At 48.8% G+C, this 18418-nt stretch overlaps 2 protein-coding genes across 10 annotated transcripts in view; one reads left to right on the plus strand and one right to left on the minus strand.

Annotated features, from left to right (window-relative positions):
* Window positions 1-851: 851 nt before the first annotated feature.
* LOC117744345 (piggyBac transposable element-derived protein 4-like) lies at window positions 852-7480 on the plus strand. The gene is made up of 3 exons (XM_034552547.1): window positions 852-907; window positions 2990-3315; window positions 6057-7480. The coding sequence occupies exons 1-3, from the start codon at window positions 852-854 to the stop codon at window positions 7478-7480; spliced, it is 1806 nt and encodes a 601-aa protein (XP_034408438.1).
* Window positions 7481-9991: 2511 nt separating this feature from the next.
* The window catches only part of LOC117744071 (cytosolic phospholipase A2 zeta-like), a 29498-nt gene continuing 21071 nt past the window's right edge, over window positions 9992-18418 (minus strand). For 7 of the 9 annotated variants that reach the window (XM_034552167.1, XM_034552166.1, XM_034552165.1 and 4 more), the window contains 3 exons: window positions 11306-11478; window positions 11029-11215; window positions 9992-10536 (listed from right to left, as the gene is read on the minus strand). In XM_034552167.1, the coding sequence (XP_034408058.1) occupies window positions 10322-10536; window positions 11029-11215; window positions 11306-11478 (575 nt within the window). In that variant the 3' untranslated portion in view covers window positions 9992-10321. Of the gene's footprint in view, window positions 10537-11028; window positions 11216-11305; window positions 11479-17697; window positions 17853-18418 lie in introns of those variants that run through there. The other 2 variants (XM_034552172.1, XM_034552171.1) reach the window with 2 other exon arrangements.

The raw sequence follows: 18418 nt of genomic DNA on the forward strand, positions 1-18418 counted from the left end.
TCAATCAAAATCATCAGTACATATTATTCCTTGGTTATTAAATCTATTAAATATCACAATATCACAATACCCAATGCAAAAATCAAACTTCTCGGTTATACTCATTTGTTCTCATACTTTGCGTTCCTTGATGGGATCTTATAGTCCAGTACCCTATGCCTTTCGTTCTGGGAAGCTTCTCTGGGATCTCAACTCCACTTAACATAGGAACACTATCCAAACCTTTTGTTTTTACCAAATACCTACTTGTTGAGACACAATGGTGCAATTCTTAATTTTTGCCATTATTCAAGTTTCATTTCAGTTCCTCATAAGACTTTGGCTAAAAGACTGCAAATCACTTAATGCACCACCAGCAGGCCAGTGAAAGGCTGCTAATTACTGTAAGTTGGAACACCTGCAAATGGAAAGTCTCTCAGCAAATCTCTCAGGAAACATTTCAGCAGAGACGGAGAAGGCAAGCAAGGATCCAACTTATGGTCCAACCAAAGAAGCCACTGGTACTATAACAAGAGTTTTGTTGTGATGTGCTTTCTTGTTTGAATTCATTTGTTGGATTGAAATTTTATTTACATTTTTGTATTACTTTTTCTTTTTGTATTTTGAAGGTTTTCAACCTGATGAATCAACCAGTCAATTAACAAATAAGGACAAAATAAATATTGAGCTGTGTTGGAAAGAGTTGTCCCGTGCGTCCTTTGGGGTTCATGTACCAGGCCATTTCAAGTTGGGCAAGAGTTGAAGAAAACACGTAGGAACTTGACAGTTGAAAACCATGAGAAGCAGCCTGGACCTGAGGATAAATGGCTTCTGGCATCCAGAGACAAGCTGTTGATGCAGAATAAATCAAGATGGCAGAAGACGCCCTGGAGAGTCAAGCAGTTCAAGAGAGGGACCACTGCCAAAAGTAGCTTTACCAGACAACTCCATGACCAGTGTGGTAAACCGCATGCTTGAAGTAGAGCCAAAGGAGGAGTTCACTCAACTCTCAGACTGATTTAGACAACTGCTTGATGCCAATGATGACTACAGGATTGGACTGCTGCCTGAGATGGAAAAGCCAGAAGAAGAAGAAGTTGAGCTTGAAAAGCAGCAAGAGGGCGACTTTGAGAGGTCAGAAAATGAAGCTGAAACAAGCTTTGGACAAGTAAAAGATACGGTCCAGACAAACCTCTGGTCAAGGTAAAAATAAATATTGAGCTGTGTTGGAAAGAGTTGTCCCGTACGTCCTTTGGGGTTCATGTACAAGGGCATTTCAAGTTGGGCAAGAGTTGAAGAAAACACGTAGGAACTGGAAGCAGCCTGGAGCGGTCAGTAAATCAACGCGCATTCTTTGTAGTGTCACTTCAAAACTTTCTTTTATTGCATAACAGCAAGAGAAACAGAAAAACCTTGCTTTGTCTTAAATGCTGTCTAAACAGCTTTGTGATGGGCCTTTCCAAGGTGCCATTTTTTGTCCTGATGTTGACCCGACGTACATGTCCTCTTTTGTCGGGGAAGATTTCCGTGATTCTGCCCATGGGCCAGGAGTTGCGTGGTGAGCTTTCATCGATGATCAGCACTATGTCCCCATGCTTTAGATTCCTTTTAACCTTATTACACTTCTGTCTCTCTTGAAGCAATGGGAGGTACTCTTGTGTCCAGCGTTTCCAGATGAGATCAGCAATATATTGGGTCTGTTTCCATCTTCTTGAATAGACATCACATTTGCCCTTGTGGCAGAATGGCAGGATGTTTGGTTTCCTCTGGCATTGCCAGTTTACTTAGTCTGCCTCCAACTCTCAGGATTCCATGAGTATGGGATCTAGTCTGTAGATCCTACTGTTTCTTTTTATGGGTAAGCCCTTTTGTAGAGAGGTCACCTCATTTTGGAAGGATTGTTGTTGGACATAGGACACAAGCAATTGCTCGGCCTTGGCTAAATCCTCCACAGACAGCTGTAACCCAGTTGGATGAGTCACTCATTTTCTTTTTTAACTTCAATTGTCTCAGAGTTGCTTTGATTTTTAAGAGCCAGGCTAACGATCGAATCAATTTGTCCCATGATGAGAAGTGCTCAATAAAACGAATCAGTGGACTTTGATTCTGCAGTGCACTTGTAGTGAAAGCCGCAGCCACCTTCCTGACCTCCTGGTCACCATCAGACAGTGTGGGTGGTACTTGGATCACTGGCCAGTCTGTTTCCGGTTGCATCAGGAAATTTGGACCTTTCAGCCAGTGTCCTTCTTGAAGGAACTTCTCAGCTTTCAGGCCCCTTGATGCACTGTGTGCGGGGTTGAGTCCAGTCTTTATGTGGCGCCATTGGGATCTGTTTGTCAGATCTCGAATAGTGGACACTCTAGCCACGTCATTTTGGATGTATTTTAAGACGGCAGTGCTGTCGGTCCAAAAAACTGAATCATCGAGGGTTGACTCAAGCTCTCTCCTCAGCATCCTGTCCATCCTAGCAGCTAGGACTGCACTTGCAAGCTCCAGCCTTTGGATTGTCACCACCTTTGGGAAGACAAGAGTTGCACCTTTAATCACAAACACCATGTGAGGTAGTCCACTGTCACTGGTCAGTTTTAAATAGTTGACTGTCCTGTAACCTCGCTCACTTGCATCGCAGAAGTGGTGCATCTGTGCTCTAGTGACTTCAAAATCTGGTGACCTAAGGCATCTCCTGATTGTTAGGCTGGAAATCAGGTTAAGATCTTTCAGCCACTCTTTCCATCCATCTGTGTAAGCAGTTGGTATTGATTCTTCCCATACACAATCCATACACAATTTAGCTTGCATAGGTCCTGCAGTATTCTTTTCCCTGTCAGCATGACTGGTGCTATGAACCCAAGAGGATTGTATACTGAGTTCAACAAGGACAAAATGCTTCTGTGGGTGACTGATGGTTGTTTCTGGATGATCGAGAAGAAGAACGTATCTGACTCAATGTCCCATCGCATGCAAAGAGCCCTTTCTGTATTTGATCTTTGACCTCTTTTGCTCTCTTCAGCTGGAACAGAGGCAAGGACTGCCCAACTATTACTGGTCCATCAGGGGGACAGGAGGACAGCGGCAGCACGCTGGTTCTGACCCGGCCAACACCAGACCCACGGAGGAGGCTCCAACCGCAGCTCCTGGCGCAGCCCCCACCGCCCCCCGCGGTCGGCGCCACTCCCTCGGCTCCCCAACCCTCCGACCCCCGCAAACGCCGGCACCCTTCCCAAGCTAGGGGGTCTCTCAAACATCAGGGCAGGAGTGTTGGAGGTGTGGGCAGCTTGGGCACTTCAAGAGGTGGACCAGGTGATTCGGTTGTGGCTCTCCAACACCCACGTTCCGGTAAGAATCCAGGGGGGTACACCCAGTTGCTGGTGCCGAAGAGCCGCCGGGAAATGATTTTCCAGGCTGCTCACTATAACCCGATGGCTGGTCACATGGGGTATGAAAAAACACTGGACTGGATAACGACCCGATTTTACTGGCTGGGCATCCGGGCGATTGTGCACCGTTGGTGTGCGTCTGCCCAGAGTGTCAATTGGTAAATCCCCCGGCCATGCCTTTTGCGTCCTCTGCCATTAATGGAGGTTCCGTTCGACCTCATCGGGCCATTTCATCGGAGTGCATACCGATATCGCTTTCTGTCCTCATAGATTATGCAACACAATATCCGGAGGCGATATTGATTCAGACCAGTGTGTACCACCCACAGATAGACGGTCTGGTGGAGCATCTGAATACGACTTTGAAGTCCATGATCTGTACATTTATTAGTGAAGATGTGACTCTCTGTTTGCAGTGCGGGAGGTTCCCCAGGCCTCCAGGGGATTTTCTCCCTTTGAGCTGTTGTTCGACAGGACTCCGCGGGGGGTGCTCGACCTGATTAAGAAAAACTGTGAGGAGGGGCCGAGCACCAGTAAAAGTGAGATCCAGTATGTCCTGGACCTGCGAGCAAAACTTCACACAGTGGATAGGATGTTACGTGATCATTTGCTCCAGGCCCAGGGACGGCAACAACGGCTGTACAACAGAGGCGCCAGGCTGAGACAATTCACACCGGGAGAGAAGGTACTTGTATTGCTTCCTTCTTCTAGCTCTAAACTCCTCGCCAAGTGGCAAGGGCCCTTTGTGGTCACACGGCAAGTGAGGGATGTCAACTATGAGATGGTGCATTCTGATAGGGGCGGAGCTACACAGATTTTCCACCTCAACCTCCTAAAAGCATGGAGGGAGGCAGAGTCTGTTTCTCTGGTGTCTGCGGTATCAGAGAGAGGAGCTGGGGCCTGAGGTCCCAAAATCCACCAATCCGGCCTTGCTCCTTTGTGAAGACTGTTTGGAGTTGACTTCAAAACAAAATTGGATTTATTCAGCAAGCAAAATCAATACGTGTACACAGGTCTGTAGGAAGTGGCTCTTTAAAACAGTGTTCCTCAACAGACTGAATCTCTAAGAGCTAACAGCCGGTTATACAGTCTCTATGAGCATTTGTGATTGGACTGAAAAGTTGGAAGAGCCTCATGGTTTAGACTTTGAGGTCCTCTAGTTGGAGCACAGGATGGTCCCATCCTCTTGGCTCATGCCCTTCTTGATGACGCACGGTGGGGTGCGATTGTTGCAATAATGGAAGTAATGGAAGAGTCCCATTGTTCTTGTTGTCAAGAAGGATGGGTCTATACGGTTCTGCGTGGATTATCGCAGGGTGAATGATATGTCACGGTTCGATGCTTACCCAATGCCCCTGGTCAACGAACTCCTGGACCGACTCGACTGGGCACTGCGCGTTTCTTTACGACCCTGGATTTAACCAAGGGCTACTGGCAGATTCCTCTGTCGCCAGAGTCCAAGGAAAAGACGGCCTTCTACAATCCGTTTGGTTCATACCAATTTACCACACTTCCCTTTGGGTTGTTCGGGGCCCCAGCCACTTTTCAACACCTCATGGACCGGGTGCTGCCTCCGCACGCTGCATATGCTGCCGCCTACTTGAATGATGTGATCATCCACAGCACCACAGGCCCGTTTTATCCCAGCAGGTAGAGGGGGTTGATCGCCCTGTGCTGTACATCAGCCGGAAGCTGTCGGAAAGGGAGGGCAGATACAGCACGGTGGAGAAGGAGTGCCTGGCCATCCGGTGGGTTGTGGACTCCCTGCGCTACTACCTCCTGGGATGCTCATTCACCCTCTAGTCGGACCACGCCCCGCTGCAATGGCTCCACCGCATGAAAGATACTAACGCCCGGATTACTCGGTGGTATCTGGCGTTGCAGCCTTTTAACCCTTGTATGGTGTTCGGGTCTGTGGGACCCGTTTTCATTTTTCATCGAAACAAAAATAATATGATTCATTATTTTTTTTAAGCTCAAACTTAATGGCCTTGGCTCATTTTCTGCGAAGAACATATATCAGACAACATTTTCATCGACCGCACACCGTAACCCCCCCCCCTACACATTTATATTACACACAGGGTGTTCGGGTCCACTGGACCCGGGATAATAAAAGTGTGGAAATTGTAGGTCCTGTGTACCTTCAGTCTGTCCTCCTCATGTCTGGGCCTGCTGTAAGTGTGTGTGTGTGTGTGTGTGTGCGTGCGCTCGAGAGCCCTCGCCGTTCCCACACAAGTTTGCAACATTGTTGCAAAAGTCAAGCACTTACACCTGCCTGCTCTCACATTCCCGCACGTTTTACCCTCTGTGTGTGTGTGTGTTCACGCGCCCGTGCGTGCGTGCCTGCGTGTTTGTGGGCCTGCTGTAAATCAGTGTGTGTGCGCACACGCGCGCACACGACCGCTGTTCCCACACAAGTTTGCAACATTGATGCAAAATTCAAGCACTTACACCTGCCTGCTCTCACATTGCCCCCTCTGTCTCACGGGAACCAATCCTTATTTTCTAACCCAACTGAAAGTTTGGGGCGGGACACTATAAATATAGCTTTGCGAGTGTGGTTCCTTATCACACTCATCAAGATGGCCAAAAGATTCTCTGTTGAGAGGGCCTTGGAATTGATTTTTGAAGAGAGAGAAGATGGTGATGAAGTAGATGAAGTGTCAGAATATGAAGATCATATTTCTGAAAATTCAGAGTCTGACTTAGAAGAAGAGGATGAGATTGAGCATCAGCCCAAAAGAAGACGAGCCACAGGACCAGCCCATCAGCAGCCAGCCCCAGCCCATCAGCAACCAGCCAGTGAAGAAATATGGATGTCAAAGAATGGAGAAATTGAATGGTCTTTTTGCCCAAGAAGTGAGCCACCACGCATGGCTGCCAATGTGATTAGGATGCAACCAGGGCCAACACGAATGGCAGTTTCTCATGTGCATGACATCATGTCTTCTTTTGAGCTTTTCATTCCAGATGTCATCCAGAAAATTATTCTGGATTGCAGTAATTTAGAAGGAAGACGTGTTTTTGGCGAGAGGTGGAAGGAGATGGACCAAACCCATTTATATGTCTACTTTGGGCTTCTTATTCTTGCTGGAGTTTTCAGGTCCAAAGGGGAATCCACAGAATCCTTGTGGAATGCGGAAACTGGCAGAGAACTTTTACGTGCAACAATGTCTCTGCAAAACTTCCAAATAATTTCCCGGACCATCCGGTTTGATAACCGAGAAGACAGACCAGCTCGACGGCAGGGAGACAAGCTAGCTGCTATCAGGACAGTGTGGGACAAGTGGGTGCGACGCCTCCCCCTGTTTTACAACCCTGGGCCTAATGTCACCATTGATGAGCAGCTGATGCCATTTAGGGGCCGCTGCCCCTTCACACAGTACATACCATCGAAACCTGCCAAGTATGGTATAAAGATCTGGGCTGCCTGTGATGCGACTTCCTCTTATGCTTGGAATTTACAAGTATACACTGGTAAAGCTGATGGAGGACGCCCTGAGAAAAATCAAGGGATGAGAGTTGTCCTGGACATGGCTCAGGGACTCAGTGGACATAATATCACATGTGACAATTTTTTTACATCGTACAAGCTGGGAAAGGAGCTTCTAAAGAGGAAGCTGACCATGGTAGGAACGATGAGAAAAAACCGGTCTGAGCTCCCTCCTCAATTGCTGCCTACAAAGAACAGGCCTGTCAACTCGTCCAAGTTTGTCTACACGGCTGAAACGTCCCTGGTATCCTATGTGCCACTCATGAGTACACTGCACAAGGATGGAAAAATCTGTGGCCTGGAGCATCAGAAACCAGAGATAATCATGGACTACAATGCCACAAAAGGAGGGGTGGACAACATGGACAAGCTGGTGTCTGCCTACAGCTGCAAGAGGAGGACCCTACGCTGGCCACTGGTGATTTTCTTTGACATTCTGGACATCTCGGCATACAACGCCTTTGTCATCTGGATGGCATTGAACCCAGAGTGGAACAGGGGGAAGCTCCAGAGGAGACGCCTCTTTCTCGAGGAACTTGGAAAGGCACTGGTGAAACCACAAATCCTGAGAAGACAGCATGTTCCGAGAACCTCAGCCTCTGCAGCCACCGTGAGGAGGATTCAGTAGGGCAATGCCAGTGCCCCATCCACCCAACCTAAAGAACCACCATCTGCAGAGCATGAGGTAAGTGTGTGATGCTGTTGCAGTATATGTTTGACACTCATACCTTGCGAGACAGAGGTTTTAGTAAAATTCATGATCTTTTCATCTTTCTAGGTTGCGGCCGGCAGCAACAAAAAGAAACGCTGCGAAGTGTGTGGACCCAAGACGGACAGAAAGACGCAATATACATGCATCAAGTGTAAGAAGTACATATGCAACACACACACAGTAAAACTCTGCCACTCATGTGTTGAATAGGCTGGTGTTGTATAGGCTGGTATGAAAAGGTAATGTTTTCAACAATGTAATGTGTTCAATGTAAACTGTGTGTTGTGTTATGTAAAATGACCTGATTACTAATGAAATTCAGTGAAATTCAAATAAATAAAAATCAATAGTTATGAACAACCTTGCTACATTTGTAAATGTGTTGAATTGTGTCCACTCACATCTTGATTATAATTGATTTTCTTGATTTTATCAACAAAACCCCAAAAAACGAGTAGCACTTTAATTTGTAAATGTGTGATAACAAAGTTAAAGGGCAAATATTAACCATATTTACTGTTTATATTGCTTCTAATTGGGTTGAAGAAAACATCTGTTGAGTATTTTAACATAAAATAGTTTGATTGTGTTGAATTAAATACACCCAAAAATACGGCGGGTCCAACAGACCCACAACACCTGCTGAGTAACAAAACAATGAACACCATACAAGGGTTAATTTCAAGGTGAGGGGTAGGAGAGGAGTAGGTTAGGCCTAAGTTGGGCGATGAAGGTATGTGGTGGCTGGGGCATGGTTAGGCTCAGCTGCGGGGGGATGTGGTTCAGGGAACGGGTCCCGGGAATAGGGCTAATTGGCCTCAGCTGAATAGGATCAAAATCTGAGTGCCTATATTAGGTGGATATGAATGGAGGCACGAGAGTCTGGGGGGGGGGGGGGGAACCCATAAGTAACCCGTAAGTAACATCAGGGACCTGTTACGAAATCATATTGCCCAATATCCAAAATTTGCTTTGCCATCTGTACACAGACGTCATCCTCTGTCCTGGGAGAAAGAAATGGAGAAACCTCCGGGAGAGCAACAGAGGAGGATCCTATCACACTGACTATCAACCTGCTTGAGTACAAAGAAGACAAACAGTAGGCGTGGATGTGGAATGTAGGTTAACCCATTTAACCTCCCACACAAACTACAGCCGAGTAGCTCAGTTGTGCAGCCTAGTCTTCGGCTTCTTTATAAAGATTACCAACCATTTTACAGCAATCCAGATCTGATCCATTGTGATATTTGTCCAATTTTCTAATGCCTGAACTACTGGTGCTAACATACCCCCATAGGCATATTTATGTATTCAAATGTATTTATATTTCTTCCACACCACATTCACAAAGCCCCCCAACCACCTTACCTGTTCAAACATCGTTCAACATCTACATGCTTTCACTGGCTCAGATTATGAAAAACAACAAAGTGTTATCATTATGCAGACAACACACACATCTACATAACTATATCACCAGGGGACTATAATCCCATACAAGGGCTGGCTAAATGCATTGAAGAAATCAACAACTGAATGAGCCAGAATCTTCTTCAATTAAAAAAAAAACATAAAACCAAAGTAATTGTTTTTGGTCCCAAGGACAAACGATTGAAAGTCAGCGCTCAGCTTCAATCACTGATGTTAAAAACCACAAACCAAGCCAGAAATCTAGGTCTAGTTATGGATTCAGATCTCAACATGAACAGCCATATCAAGACAATTACAAAATACTTTACTTAAAATTACAAAGACTTATGTCTCAACAGGATTTGGAGGACCTTGTCCATGCATTTATCTTCAGTAGACTTGACTACTGTAACGGTGCGTTCACAGGTCTCTGTGAAAAGTCAGTCAGAAAGCTGCAGCTCGAGTCCTCACTAAGACCAGGAAAGTGGATCACATCACTCCAGTTCTGAGGTCTTTGCACTGACTTCCTGTCCAACAAAGATTTGACTTTAAAATCCTGCTGCTGGTTTATAAAGCACCGAATGGTTTAGGGTCTAAATACATGTGTGATCTGCTGCTACCTTATGAACCATCCCGACCCCTCAGGTGGTCTGGGACTGGTCTACTTTCTGGTCAGACCCTCGGCTCCTTTAAATCCAGATCGAAGACTTTTCTGTTTGCTGTGGCCTTTAATTGAACAGATTCAAGGATATAATCTCACTACTGCATTTTTTTAAACTGCATTGCAAATTTGATTATATTTCTTGCTTTTTGACTGTTTTAAATGTTTTAATGAATGTTCTTAATTGTTTTTAAATCTGGTTTTCTTTTGCATTATGTTTTGATGGTTTTATGTGAAGCACTTTGAATTGCCTTGTTGAAATGTGCTATACAAATAAACTTGCCTTACCTTTATTTTGAAATACTCTTATTTCCGGGTCACCTGTCTCTCTTCAAAGGCAAAGATCGAAAAAGGGATTTGCAAAAAACATAATCAGCTCTTTATTTGAGTTTGGTACTCCTCTTTTGATTCAGACAACAAAACAAACTGAAAAACGCGGATTACACAGTGCACTTGTAAAATACCTTCGAAGGTATCCTGGAAGTACAAAGTTGATTTAAGTTGAAGGAGCTTATTATGTTCAACTCCAAGACTGTAAGACATTGATTCTTATTTTTGAAACAGTAGTTTATAATGTTGAGTAAATATCCTGCGTCCTAATTAGCATTAATGTAGAGATGGTGCAATTAACAAAGGTGACTTGTCGTGGCAACATAGATAAACCTGTTGCTGTATATCATATCCTTTTATTTCTTTTTCTTGGATGTGCTCCTCTCCAGGGCCTTACACAAGGCTTCAAGGATGCTCTCCTTGTTGTTTAATATGTTATAAGTGGTCAGATCCACCAGAGACTCATAATCCTCTTCTGAGTAGGTAAAGTTCTTGGTGAGGTATGGAGACTCGTTGCTGCTCACATCCACCTCCCCAGCTCTTATGTCTTCCTCAGTCTCACGTTTGACGCCTGTAAAGTCATAAGATAATAATACAATTGGTTAAATCATGTCCTATGAATCGCAATATAATACACAATTATGTCTTGTTCATGAGACAGTTTTTCAAGTCAAGTTTCCCCTAGTCATCAGTAATACAGCAGATCCTTTGTAATTTAGAAGGTCATGTCGATTTGGAGTGCTTAACATTAGCTGCAATAGGCAGCGTGAGGCAGAATGATTAATAAATGTCTTTCACCCTATACATATGCTGCAATGCTCTAATAAAGTATTGTATCATTTCAATATGGAATGAAGAAATAAAGGTACCCTGCCATTATCAACCCCCTGTCCTGTAAAAGATCCTCACATGACTTCTACGATAACTAGACTGGCTTGCAGAGAAAGGTCTCTTCCTATTGCTACATTGCTATTAATTCACAATATACAGCACAGAGAAAAAAAAACTAAGCAACAGAAGCAACATTGTTGCAGTGAAGTTGAGCTACTTCAAATGGGCATACCAGGGCATTTGAAGTGCTTGTATGTGACATTGACAAGTGGGAAGTGAAGCACTATCGGGGCCCTGGGATTCTCCTTATCCTCGAAGATGTAGACCTCCTTTTGAGGCTCCTTTTGCAGACTGGCAAAATCAGCATTGGGAAAGGGGATGTCATGGTCTTTACAGTAAGCAGCTGTCTTCTCCAGGACCTGATAGATTAGACATAATCATAGAGTATAGTTAATGTTGATCGAATACATTCAGGAAACGCAGATGAGCGCCCTCCTCATTCTGTTTACCCTGAGGTTGTGCTCTGGTTCCCATGAGTAACTCAGAGATATGATGAGATCCACATCTCTCTCTGGCCGCAGGACCGGCACACAGCCAATATTGATGGCATGACCAGAATCAATCAGGCGCAGGGTGGAGTCACTGGGTGTCAGCTGGTTTGGGAAGGCATCTAGATGTGTTTCTGGACAGAAAACAGGAGAGAATTACAAACAGATCTTCAACTGAGATAGCAGGAGTAGGTGGTTGACGAAGAAACAGAAATAACTGGCTTGCATATGATGCATATGACCTTTCTCTCTTCAGTCAACCATCATGTATAAAAATGCTGCCTTGTCCCATCAGCTGAGATGGAATATCTGTTTTGTGTAGTGTGTCCCATACTGTTGCTTTGGGAATTCAGCATACTGAGTCGAAGCAAGTGTGATTAGTTTGATTGTGTATTCGGCTGGAAGTGCTGTCAAAATGGTGCTCAATATGCTATTAAAGGGAACGTTGGTTCTTTAGCTGATCTTTATTCCCAAGTGATGCTGTCTGCTCAGCTCCTGAGCCACACATGGTGGTAAGGTGGAGGAAAATTGTTAGAGCAATGATGGTTGGACAACAGGGGGTAAGGGCAGGTGGGTGAGACAGGAAGCCACACCTCCTTCTCAGAGGAAACCTGTGTGTTATCCCCAGATACATGGAGTGGGCTTTTTAATAACAATAATAATGACTCGATAATAACACTTGGTGTCTTGCAGGGGCAAGTACACTCTGTGTTGGGGCAAGTAGAATACCTCATGCTGTGGTCTGATCGGGCAGGTGAAAATAAATATGATCTTTATTAGGGAATGATATTCAGAAAAAATACTTGATGGGTAAAATCGGCATTAATGCTGACCAGATGCCGATCCCTGATAATGCTACACTGTGAACAACAAATCTGTTGAAATTGGCAAGAGGAGGGCTTAGTTTGTAAAGTTAGTTTGCAGCACAGTGCTGCTTGGCTAAATAACTAAGCTAATAGCATAGCATCATTTGGAACAACCGACTTAATCAGACAGGTAGATCTATTATATAGCCATCTTGTTATGGTTTGTCTCTGACCCCAAGCGCACGACAACAGCAAGGTTTAGTTCTAGCCGAACACACGGCGTAGTTTATTGAGCACAACAAGTCACTTAGAAAAGAAACACAAAAAACTCAAAGTGTCCCCTTAGTCCACAGGTGATCGAACATCAAACCCCAAAAAATCCAAGAAAATACTCCACACAAAAAAGTCAGCAAAGACACGAGGGAAAGTTCAGTGACGACACAAGGAGGAAAGTCCACGGACATCATGGCACGAACTCGCAACGTCAACACAGACAGTCCTGATCTTTATCCCCCCGAATACAACGAGCTGACGAGCTGCAGCCGTGGGACGAGCTGAGTGGCTTCAGGTGTGAGTTGAAGCGCCCCTGGCTTGTCCCCGCCTCCAAGCCCGTAGCTCCCTGGCAGCGCGCTCTGAGGTACCGGGTGTCACTGTGTGAACGGGCTGAGGAGGGAGTCCGGCTGGCTGAGTCCTGACAATACCCCCCCCTCTACGGGAGCCACCTGGCGACTTGCCAGGCTTCTCGGGATGGGCCTGATAAAAGTCAGTCAACAGTCCTGGGTCCATGATGAGCTGGCGGGACACCCAGCTTCGTTCCTCCGGACCATAGCCCACCCAGTCCACCAGAAACTGGTACCCACGTCCTCGTCGGCGAACATCCATCAGTCGGCGAACCTTCCACTGAGGGTGCCCATCTACGATCTTAGGGGGAGGTGGAACTGGGGCAGGAGGCATCAGGGGACTGTGGGAGACAGGTTTAATTCTCGACACATGGAACACTGGATGGATCCTCATGGAGGTTGGAAGTCTCAGCCTCACCGCTGCAGGACTGAGCACCCTTGTGATCTCAAAGGGTCCAACGAACCGGGGATCCAGCTTCTTAGCGGTTGACTGCAGGGGAAGATCCTTGGAGGACAGCCAAACCTTCTGCCCCAGTTGGTATGCGGGCGCTGGGTTCCGGCGACGGTTGGCTCCTCGGCTGCCACGTTCAGCCGCTCGGAGTAAGGCGGCTCTGGTGACCTCCCAGATACGACGACACCTGTTCAGATGGGTCTGCACGGAGGGAACTGCCACTTCCGACTGCTGAGCAGGAAAGAGCGGCGGCTGGTAACCCAGAGATGCCTCGAAGGGGGAGAGGCCGGTGGCGGAGCTGACCAGGGAGTTGATGGCGTACTCGACCCAGGGGAGGAACCGACTCCAGGAGGATGGTCTCCTGGCTGCCACACAACGGAGCGCAGACTCCACGCTCTGGTTCATCCTCTCAGTCTGTCCGTTTGTCTGTGGGTGATAACCAGAGGAAAGACTGACAGAGGCGCCCAACCCCTTGTAAAATGCTCGCCATACCTGGGAGATGAACTGGGGTCCTCTGTCCGAGACGACGTCCTGGGGGAGACCATGAAGCCGGAACACGTGGCTCGTCAGGAGGTCCGCCGTCTCCAACGCCGAAGGGAGTTTAGGGAGGGCCACCAGGTGCACCCCTTTACTGAAACGGTCCACTACCGTTAGTATCACCGTCTTCCCCTGGGAGGGCGGAAGTCCAGACACAAAGTCCAATGCCACGTGGGACCAGGTACGGCTAGGAACTGGAAGGGGCTGCAGTAGCCCTGCGGGAGCCCGGTGAGAGGCCTTGCTGCGGGCACAAACGGGGCAGGCCAGTACAAAGTCCTTTACCTCGTTCCTCATAGTAGGCCACCAGAAACGGCGAGCCAGAAAGGTGAAGGTGCGGTGGACGCCAGGATGGCAGGCAAACTGGCTAGCATGTCCCCACTGAAGCACCCGGGACCTGACCGACTCCGGAACGAACAGACGGCGTGGGGGCACGCCACTCGGAGCAGGATGGGAGCGCAACGCCTGTCTCACGACTGTCTCGATGCCCCAGGCCACCATGCCAACCACCTTGCCCTTGGGGATGATGGGAACTGACTCCTCAGCAGTCAGGCTCCTCCCTTGGTGTAGTCGGGACAGGGCATCCGCCTTAATGTTGCGGGAACCGGGACGATAGGTCAGAGAAAAATCGAACCGACTGAGGAAGCCGGCCCACCGAGCCTGTCGACCATTGAGACGCTTGGTCGCCCGGATGAAAGTCAAGTTCTTATGATCCGTCCAGATGGTGAACGGCTGCTCAGCCCCCTCCAGCCAATGGCGCCACTCCCCCAGAGCAGCTACCACTGCCAGCAACTCCCGGTTCCCGATGTCGTAGTTCTCCTCAGCAGGAAGGAACCGGCGAGAGAAGAACGCACAGGGATGAACCTTCTGATCCGCCACGGCTCGTTGGGAAAGAACCGCCCCCAAGCCGGTGTCCGAGGCATCCACCTCCACAATGAACTGCCTCTTAGGGTCGGGATGGAGTAGAACTGGGGCGCTGGTGAACCTCCTCTTGAGAGCCAGAAACGCGGCATCGGTAGCTGGGGACCAGATGAACGGCTGGGAGGGAGAGGTCAGCCTGGTGAGAGGTTCCGCCACGACACTGTAGTTCCGGATGAACCTCCGGTAGAAGTTGGCAAACCCGAGGAAGCTCTGCAACTCCTTTCGCGACGTGGGGTTCGGCCAGTCCACCACAGCCTGGATCTTGCGGGGGTCGGCCCGAGTCTGACCCTTCTCCACAACGAAGCCCAAGTAGTCGACAGAGGTTGAGTGGAATCGGCACTTCTCAGCCTTGACGAAGAGCCGGTTAAGGAGGAGACGCTTGAGCACCCGGCGGACGTGCTGGACATGATCCTCGAGGGTCCTGGAGAAGACCAGGATGTCGTCGAGGTAAACGACCACAAACTCGTCCAGCATGTCGCGGAGCACGTCGTTCATGAGCGCCTGGAATACCGCCGGGGCGTTGGTAAGGCCGAACGGCATTACCCGGTACTCGTAGTGACCTCGGGGTGTCTTGAAGGCGGTCTTCCACTCGTCCCCCTTCCTGATTCGAACCAGGTGGTAGGCACTCCGGAGATCCAGCTTGGTGAAGATGGTAGCCTGGGTGAGGGGCTCAAGGGTGGAACTCATGAGGGGGAGGGGGTACTTGTTCTTGACCGTTATGTCGTTCAGTTGGCGATAGTCAATACAGGGTCGGAGGCCCCCATCCTTCTTCTTCACGAAGAAGAAGCCCGCTGCCACCGGGGAGGACGACGGCCGAATGAGCCCTGCTGCCACTGACTCCGATATGTACTCGTCCATCGAAGCCTTCTCCGGAATAGACAGGCTGTACAGCCGACTGCTGGGAAGGGAAGCCCCAGGGCGGAGGTCAATTGCACAGTCGTACGGCCTATGTGGAGGGAGCGACTGAGCCCGGGTCTTGCTGAAAACCTCTCCCAGATCGTGGTACTCCGGAGGAATAGAGGAAACGTCCGGGGGAGGGACACTGGGGATTGGTCGGGGTAACGGGCTGGGGGCTGCCTGTAGACACTGGGCGTGGCAGGAGGAACTCCATTCCAGTATCATCCCAGAGGACCAGGCAATGTGTGGCTCATGCTGTACAAACCAGGGGTGCCCTAGGATCACAGGGGCCAGTGGGGACTGGATCAGGTAGAACTTGCGGTTCTCCACATGGTTTCCCGCCACAGTGAGGGAGATGGGACGGGTGCTCTGGGTGATGCGGGCCAGATGGCGGTTGTCCAGTGCAAAGGCCTCTACGGGCTCCTCCAGTGCTTCTAGCGGGATGTTAGCCTGGGCAGCGAACTCCGAGTCCAGGAAACACTCATCCGCCCCAGAATCGAGGAGGGCCCCCACTGTAATCCGCTGATCCGCCCAGGCCAGGGTGACGCTAATCCGCCGGCTCGGTGGTGCAGGACTACGGGAACAGGAAAGGTGACTCATTAGGATCTCCCGAGGTCCTGGTGAGCCTAATCTTTTGGCCGGGTGGGGCAGCCGCTGATGCGATGTCCCTTCTGGCCACAGTAGAGACACAGGCCTGCCCTGAATCGGGCCTCCCGTTCGGTTGGGCTAAGGCGCATGCGTCCCAGCTGCATGGGTTCCTCGCCAGTCGTCGTCTGTGATGAGGGCAGGACGGGAGTAGGGGGAGTAGGTTGAGCTACGGCGAGGGTCCTCTCCTGTGTGCTGGGTCTGTGGGGGGTGGGAAGGGATCCCCGGAGGACTCGCTCCCGCCTCCTCTCACAGAGGCGTCCATCGATGCGGATGGCGAGGTTGATGAGGTCATCAAGGGAAGAGGACTCCTCCCGTGTGGCTAGCTGGTCTCTCACCGCCTCGCTGAGCCCCCTCCGGAAGGTGACCCGAAGCGCAGGATCGTTCCACCCACTCTCCGCAGCGGCCAACCTGAACTCCACCGAGTAGTCCGCCACTCTGCCACCACCCTGTTGGATACTGCTCAACCGGGCACCGGGGTCCTGACCACTGGCTGGATGATGGAACACCTTACGTAGCTCTGCCACAAACTCCCTATAGGAGAGACAGAAGCTGGCACCCATGGCCCAGAAAGCGGTAGCCCACTGGGCTGCCCGGCCGGCGAGCAGGTTAATCACATACGCGACTCGAGCGGTGTCAGAGGTGAACCTGCTCGGCTGGTGAGCGAAAACCAACTCACACTGCATGATGAAGGTGGCACAAGTCTCAAAATCACCCTCGAACGGTCGGGGGCTGGAGAGGCTAGGCTCCCGTGGTACTGGGTTGGAAACCGCAGGGTTAACCGGAGAGGGATACACAGGGGGCGGGTTCACAGGCTGGTTCAGCGGCTGGGTGGTGAGGGCCATCGTCAACGCCCGCAGCTGTAGCAGGATCTCGGCTTGTTGGTCTGCCGATGCCGCCTGCTGACGAGTCAGGATCTCCACAGAAGCGTGGAGCGGCTGGACCTGGGCTTGGAGGTTCTGCACGGCAATGGAGGCCGCCTCCAGCTGGTGAGAGTGGGTGTTGGTCAGATGCAGCTGCCTACTAAGGGCAACCTGAACAGAGCTGGACAATCCACTCTCTGTGTCGGCTGGGGTCGTCATGGCGAGTTCGTACTGTTATGGTTTGTCTCTGACCCCAAGCGCACGACAACAGCAAGGTTTAGTTCTAGCCGAACACACGGCGTAGTTTATTGAGCACAACAAGTCACTTAGAAAAGAAACACAAAAAACTCAAAGTGTCCCCTTAGTCCACAGGTGATCGAACATCAAACCCCAAAAAATCCAAGAAAATACTCCACACAAAAAAGTCAGCAAAGACACGAGGGAAAGTTCAGTGACGACACAAGGAGGAAAGTCCACGGACATCATGGCACGAACTCGCAACGTCAACACAGACAGTCCTGATCTTTATCCCCCCGAATACAACGAGCTGACGAGCTGCAGCCGTGGGACGAGCTGAGTGGCTTCAGGTGTGAGTTGAAGCGCCCCTGGCTTGTCCCCGCCTCCAAGCCCGTAGCTCCCTGGCAGCGCGCTCTGAGGTACCGGGTGTCACTGTGTGAACGGGCTGAGGAGGGAGTCCGGCTGGCTGAGTCCTGACACATCTGGCTGTGAGTCATCCAAGTGACCAGCTCTTCTACCGATAGTACAGTTCTGCTTAGAATGAAGCAAACAGCTAACGTCAATGGAGGTTACATTGAGTTATATTATGGTGTGTTCATTCTCCAAACAGTAAAAATGGCTATTGGGCTTTATCATGATGTGTTCGAATGTAATCTTTTAAGATTCAGTTTTTGGCAAGAAACTTGGAATAAATCAAGTGGTTGGAAGGAGATGTTTTTACAGCAATATAAAAGGAGATATTCAAGAGGGAATTATGACCTGTTGAATTCATAACACTACCTCTGACCAGAATATAATGCATAGTAAAACTACTAACTACCTTTTGTTTGTATTTATCCAAATCTCAAAAACCTATATTTTACATTTCGTACAAGTGCATTTGGCCATGTAAAATATCTCAAGTAAATACTACACATATAACTGGGAGGTCATTGCTCAGAAAAAAACCTTTACAAATCTTTGAAAGAGCAATACTTCTTAAAGAGGGTCTTTTACAGCCTACAAAAAAAACCAAGACAGACTTGCCGCTAAAAAGGTCTTTCTACCTTTCACTGCAATACAGTTTTATGATTGGCCACATTAGCCATGTTAAGTGCTCA

Source organism: Cyclopterus lumpus, chromosome 15 (genome assembly GCF_009769545.1).
Source record: "Cyclopterus lumpus isolate fCycLum1 chromosome 15, fCycLum1.pri, whole genome shotgun sequence".
NCBI classification, from domain to species: Eukaryota; Metazoa; Chordata; class Actinopteri; order Perciformes; family Cyclopteridae; genus Cyclopterus; species Cyclopterus lumpus.

What these genes read in the sequence shown, in the direction of transcription:
- LOC117744345 (XM_034552547.1), top strand. Translation starts at nt 852, where the DNA reads ATGGCAGAAGACGCCCTGGAGAGTCAAGCAGTTCAAGAGAGGGACCAC. An exon ending in GAGAGGGACCACTGCCAAAA is followed by an intron (nt 908 to 2,989) that starts GTAGCTTTACCA and finishes TGCTCTCTTCAG; the next exon opens with CTGGAACAGAGGCAAGGACT. An exon ending in TCTCCAACACCCACGTTCCG is followed by an intron (nt 3,316 to 6,056) that starts GTAAGAATCCAG and finishes CTGAAAATTCAG; the next exon opens with AGTCTGACTTAGAAGAAGAG.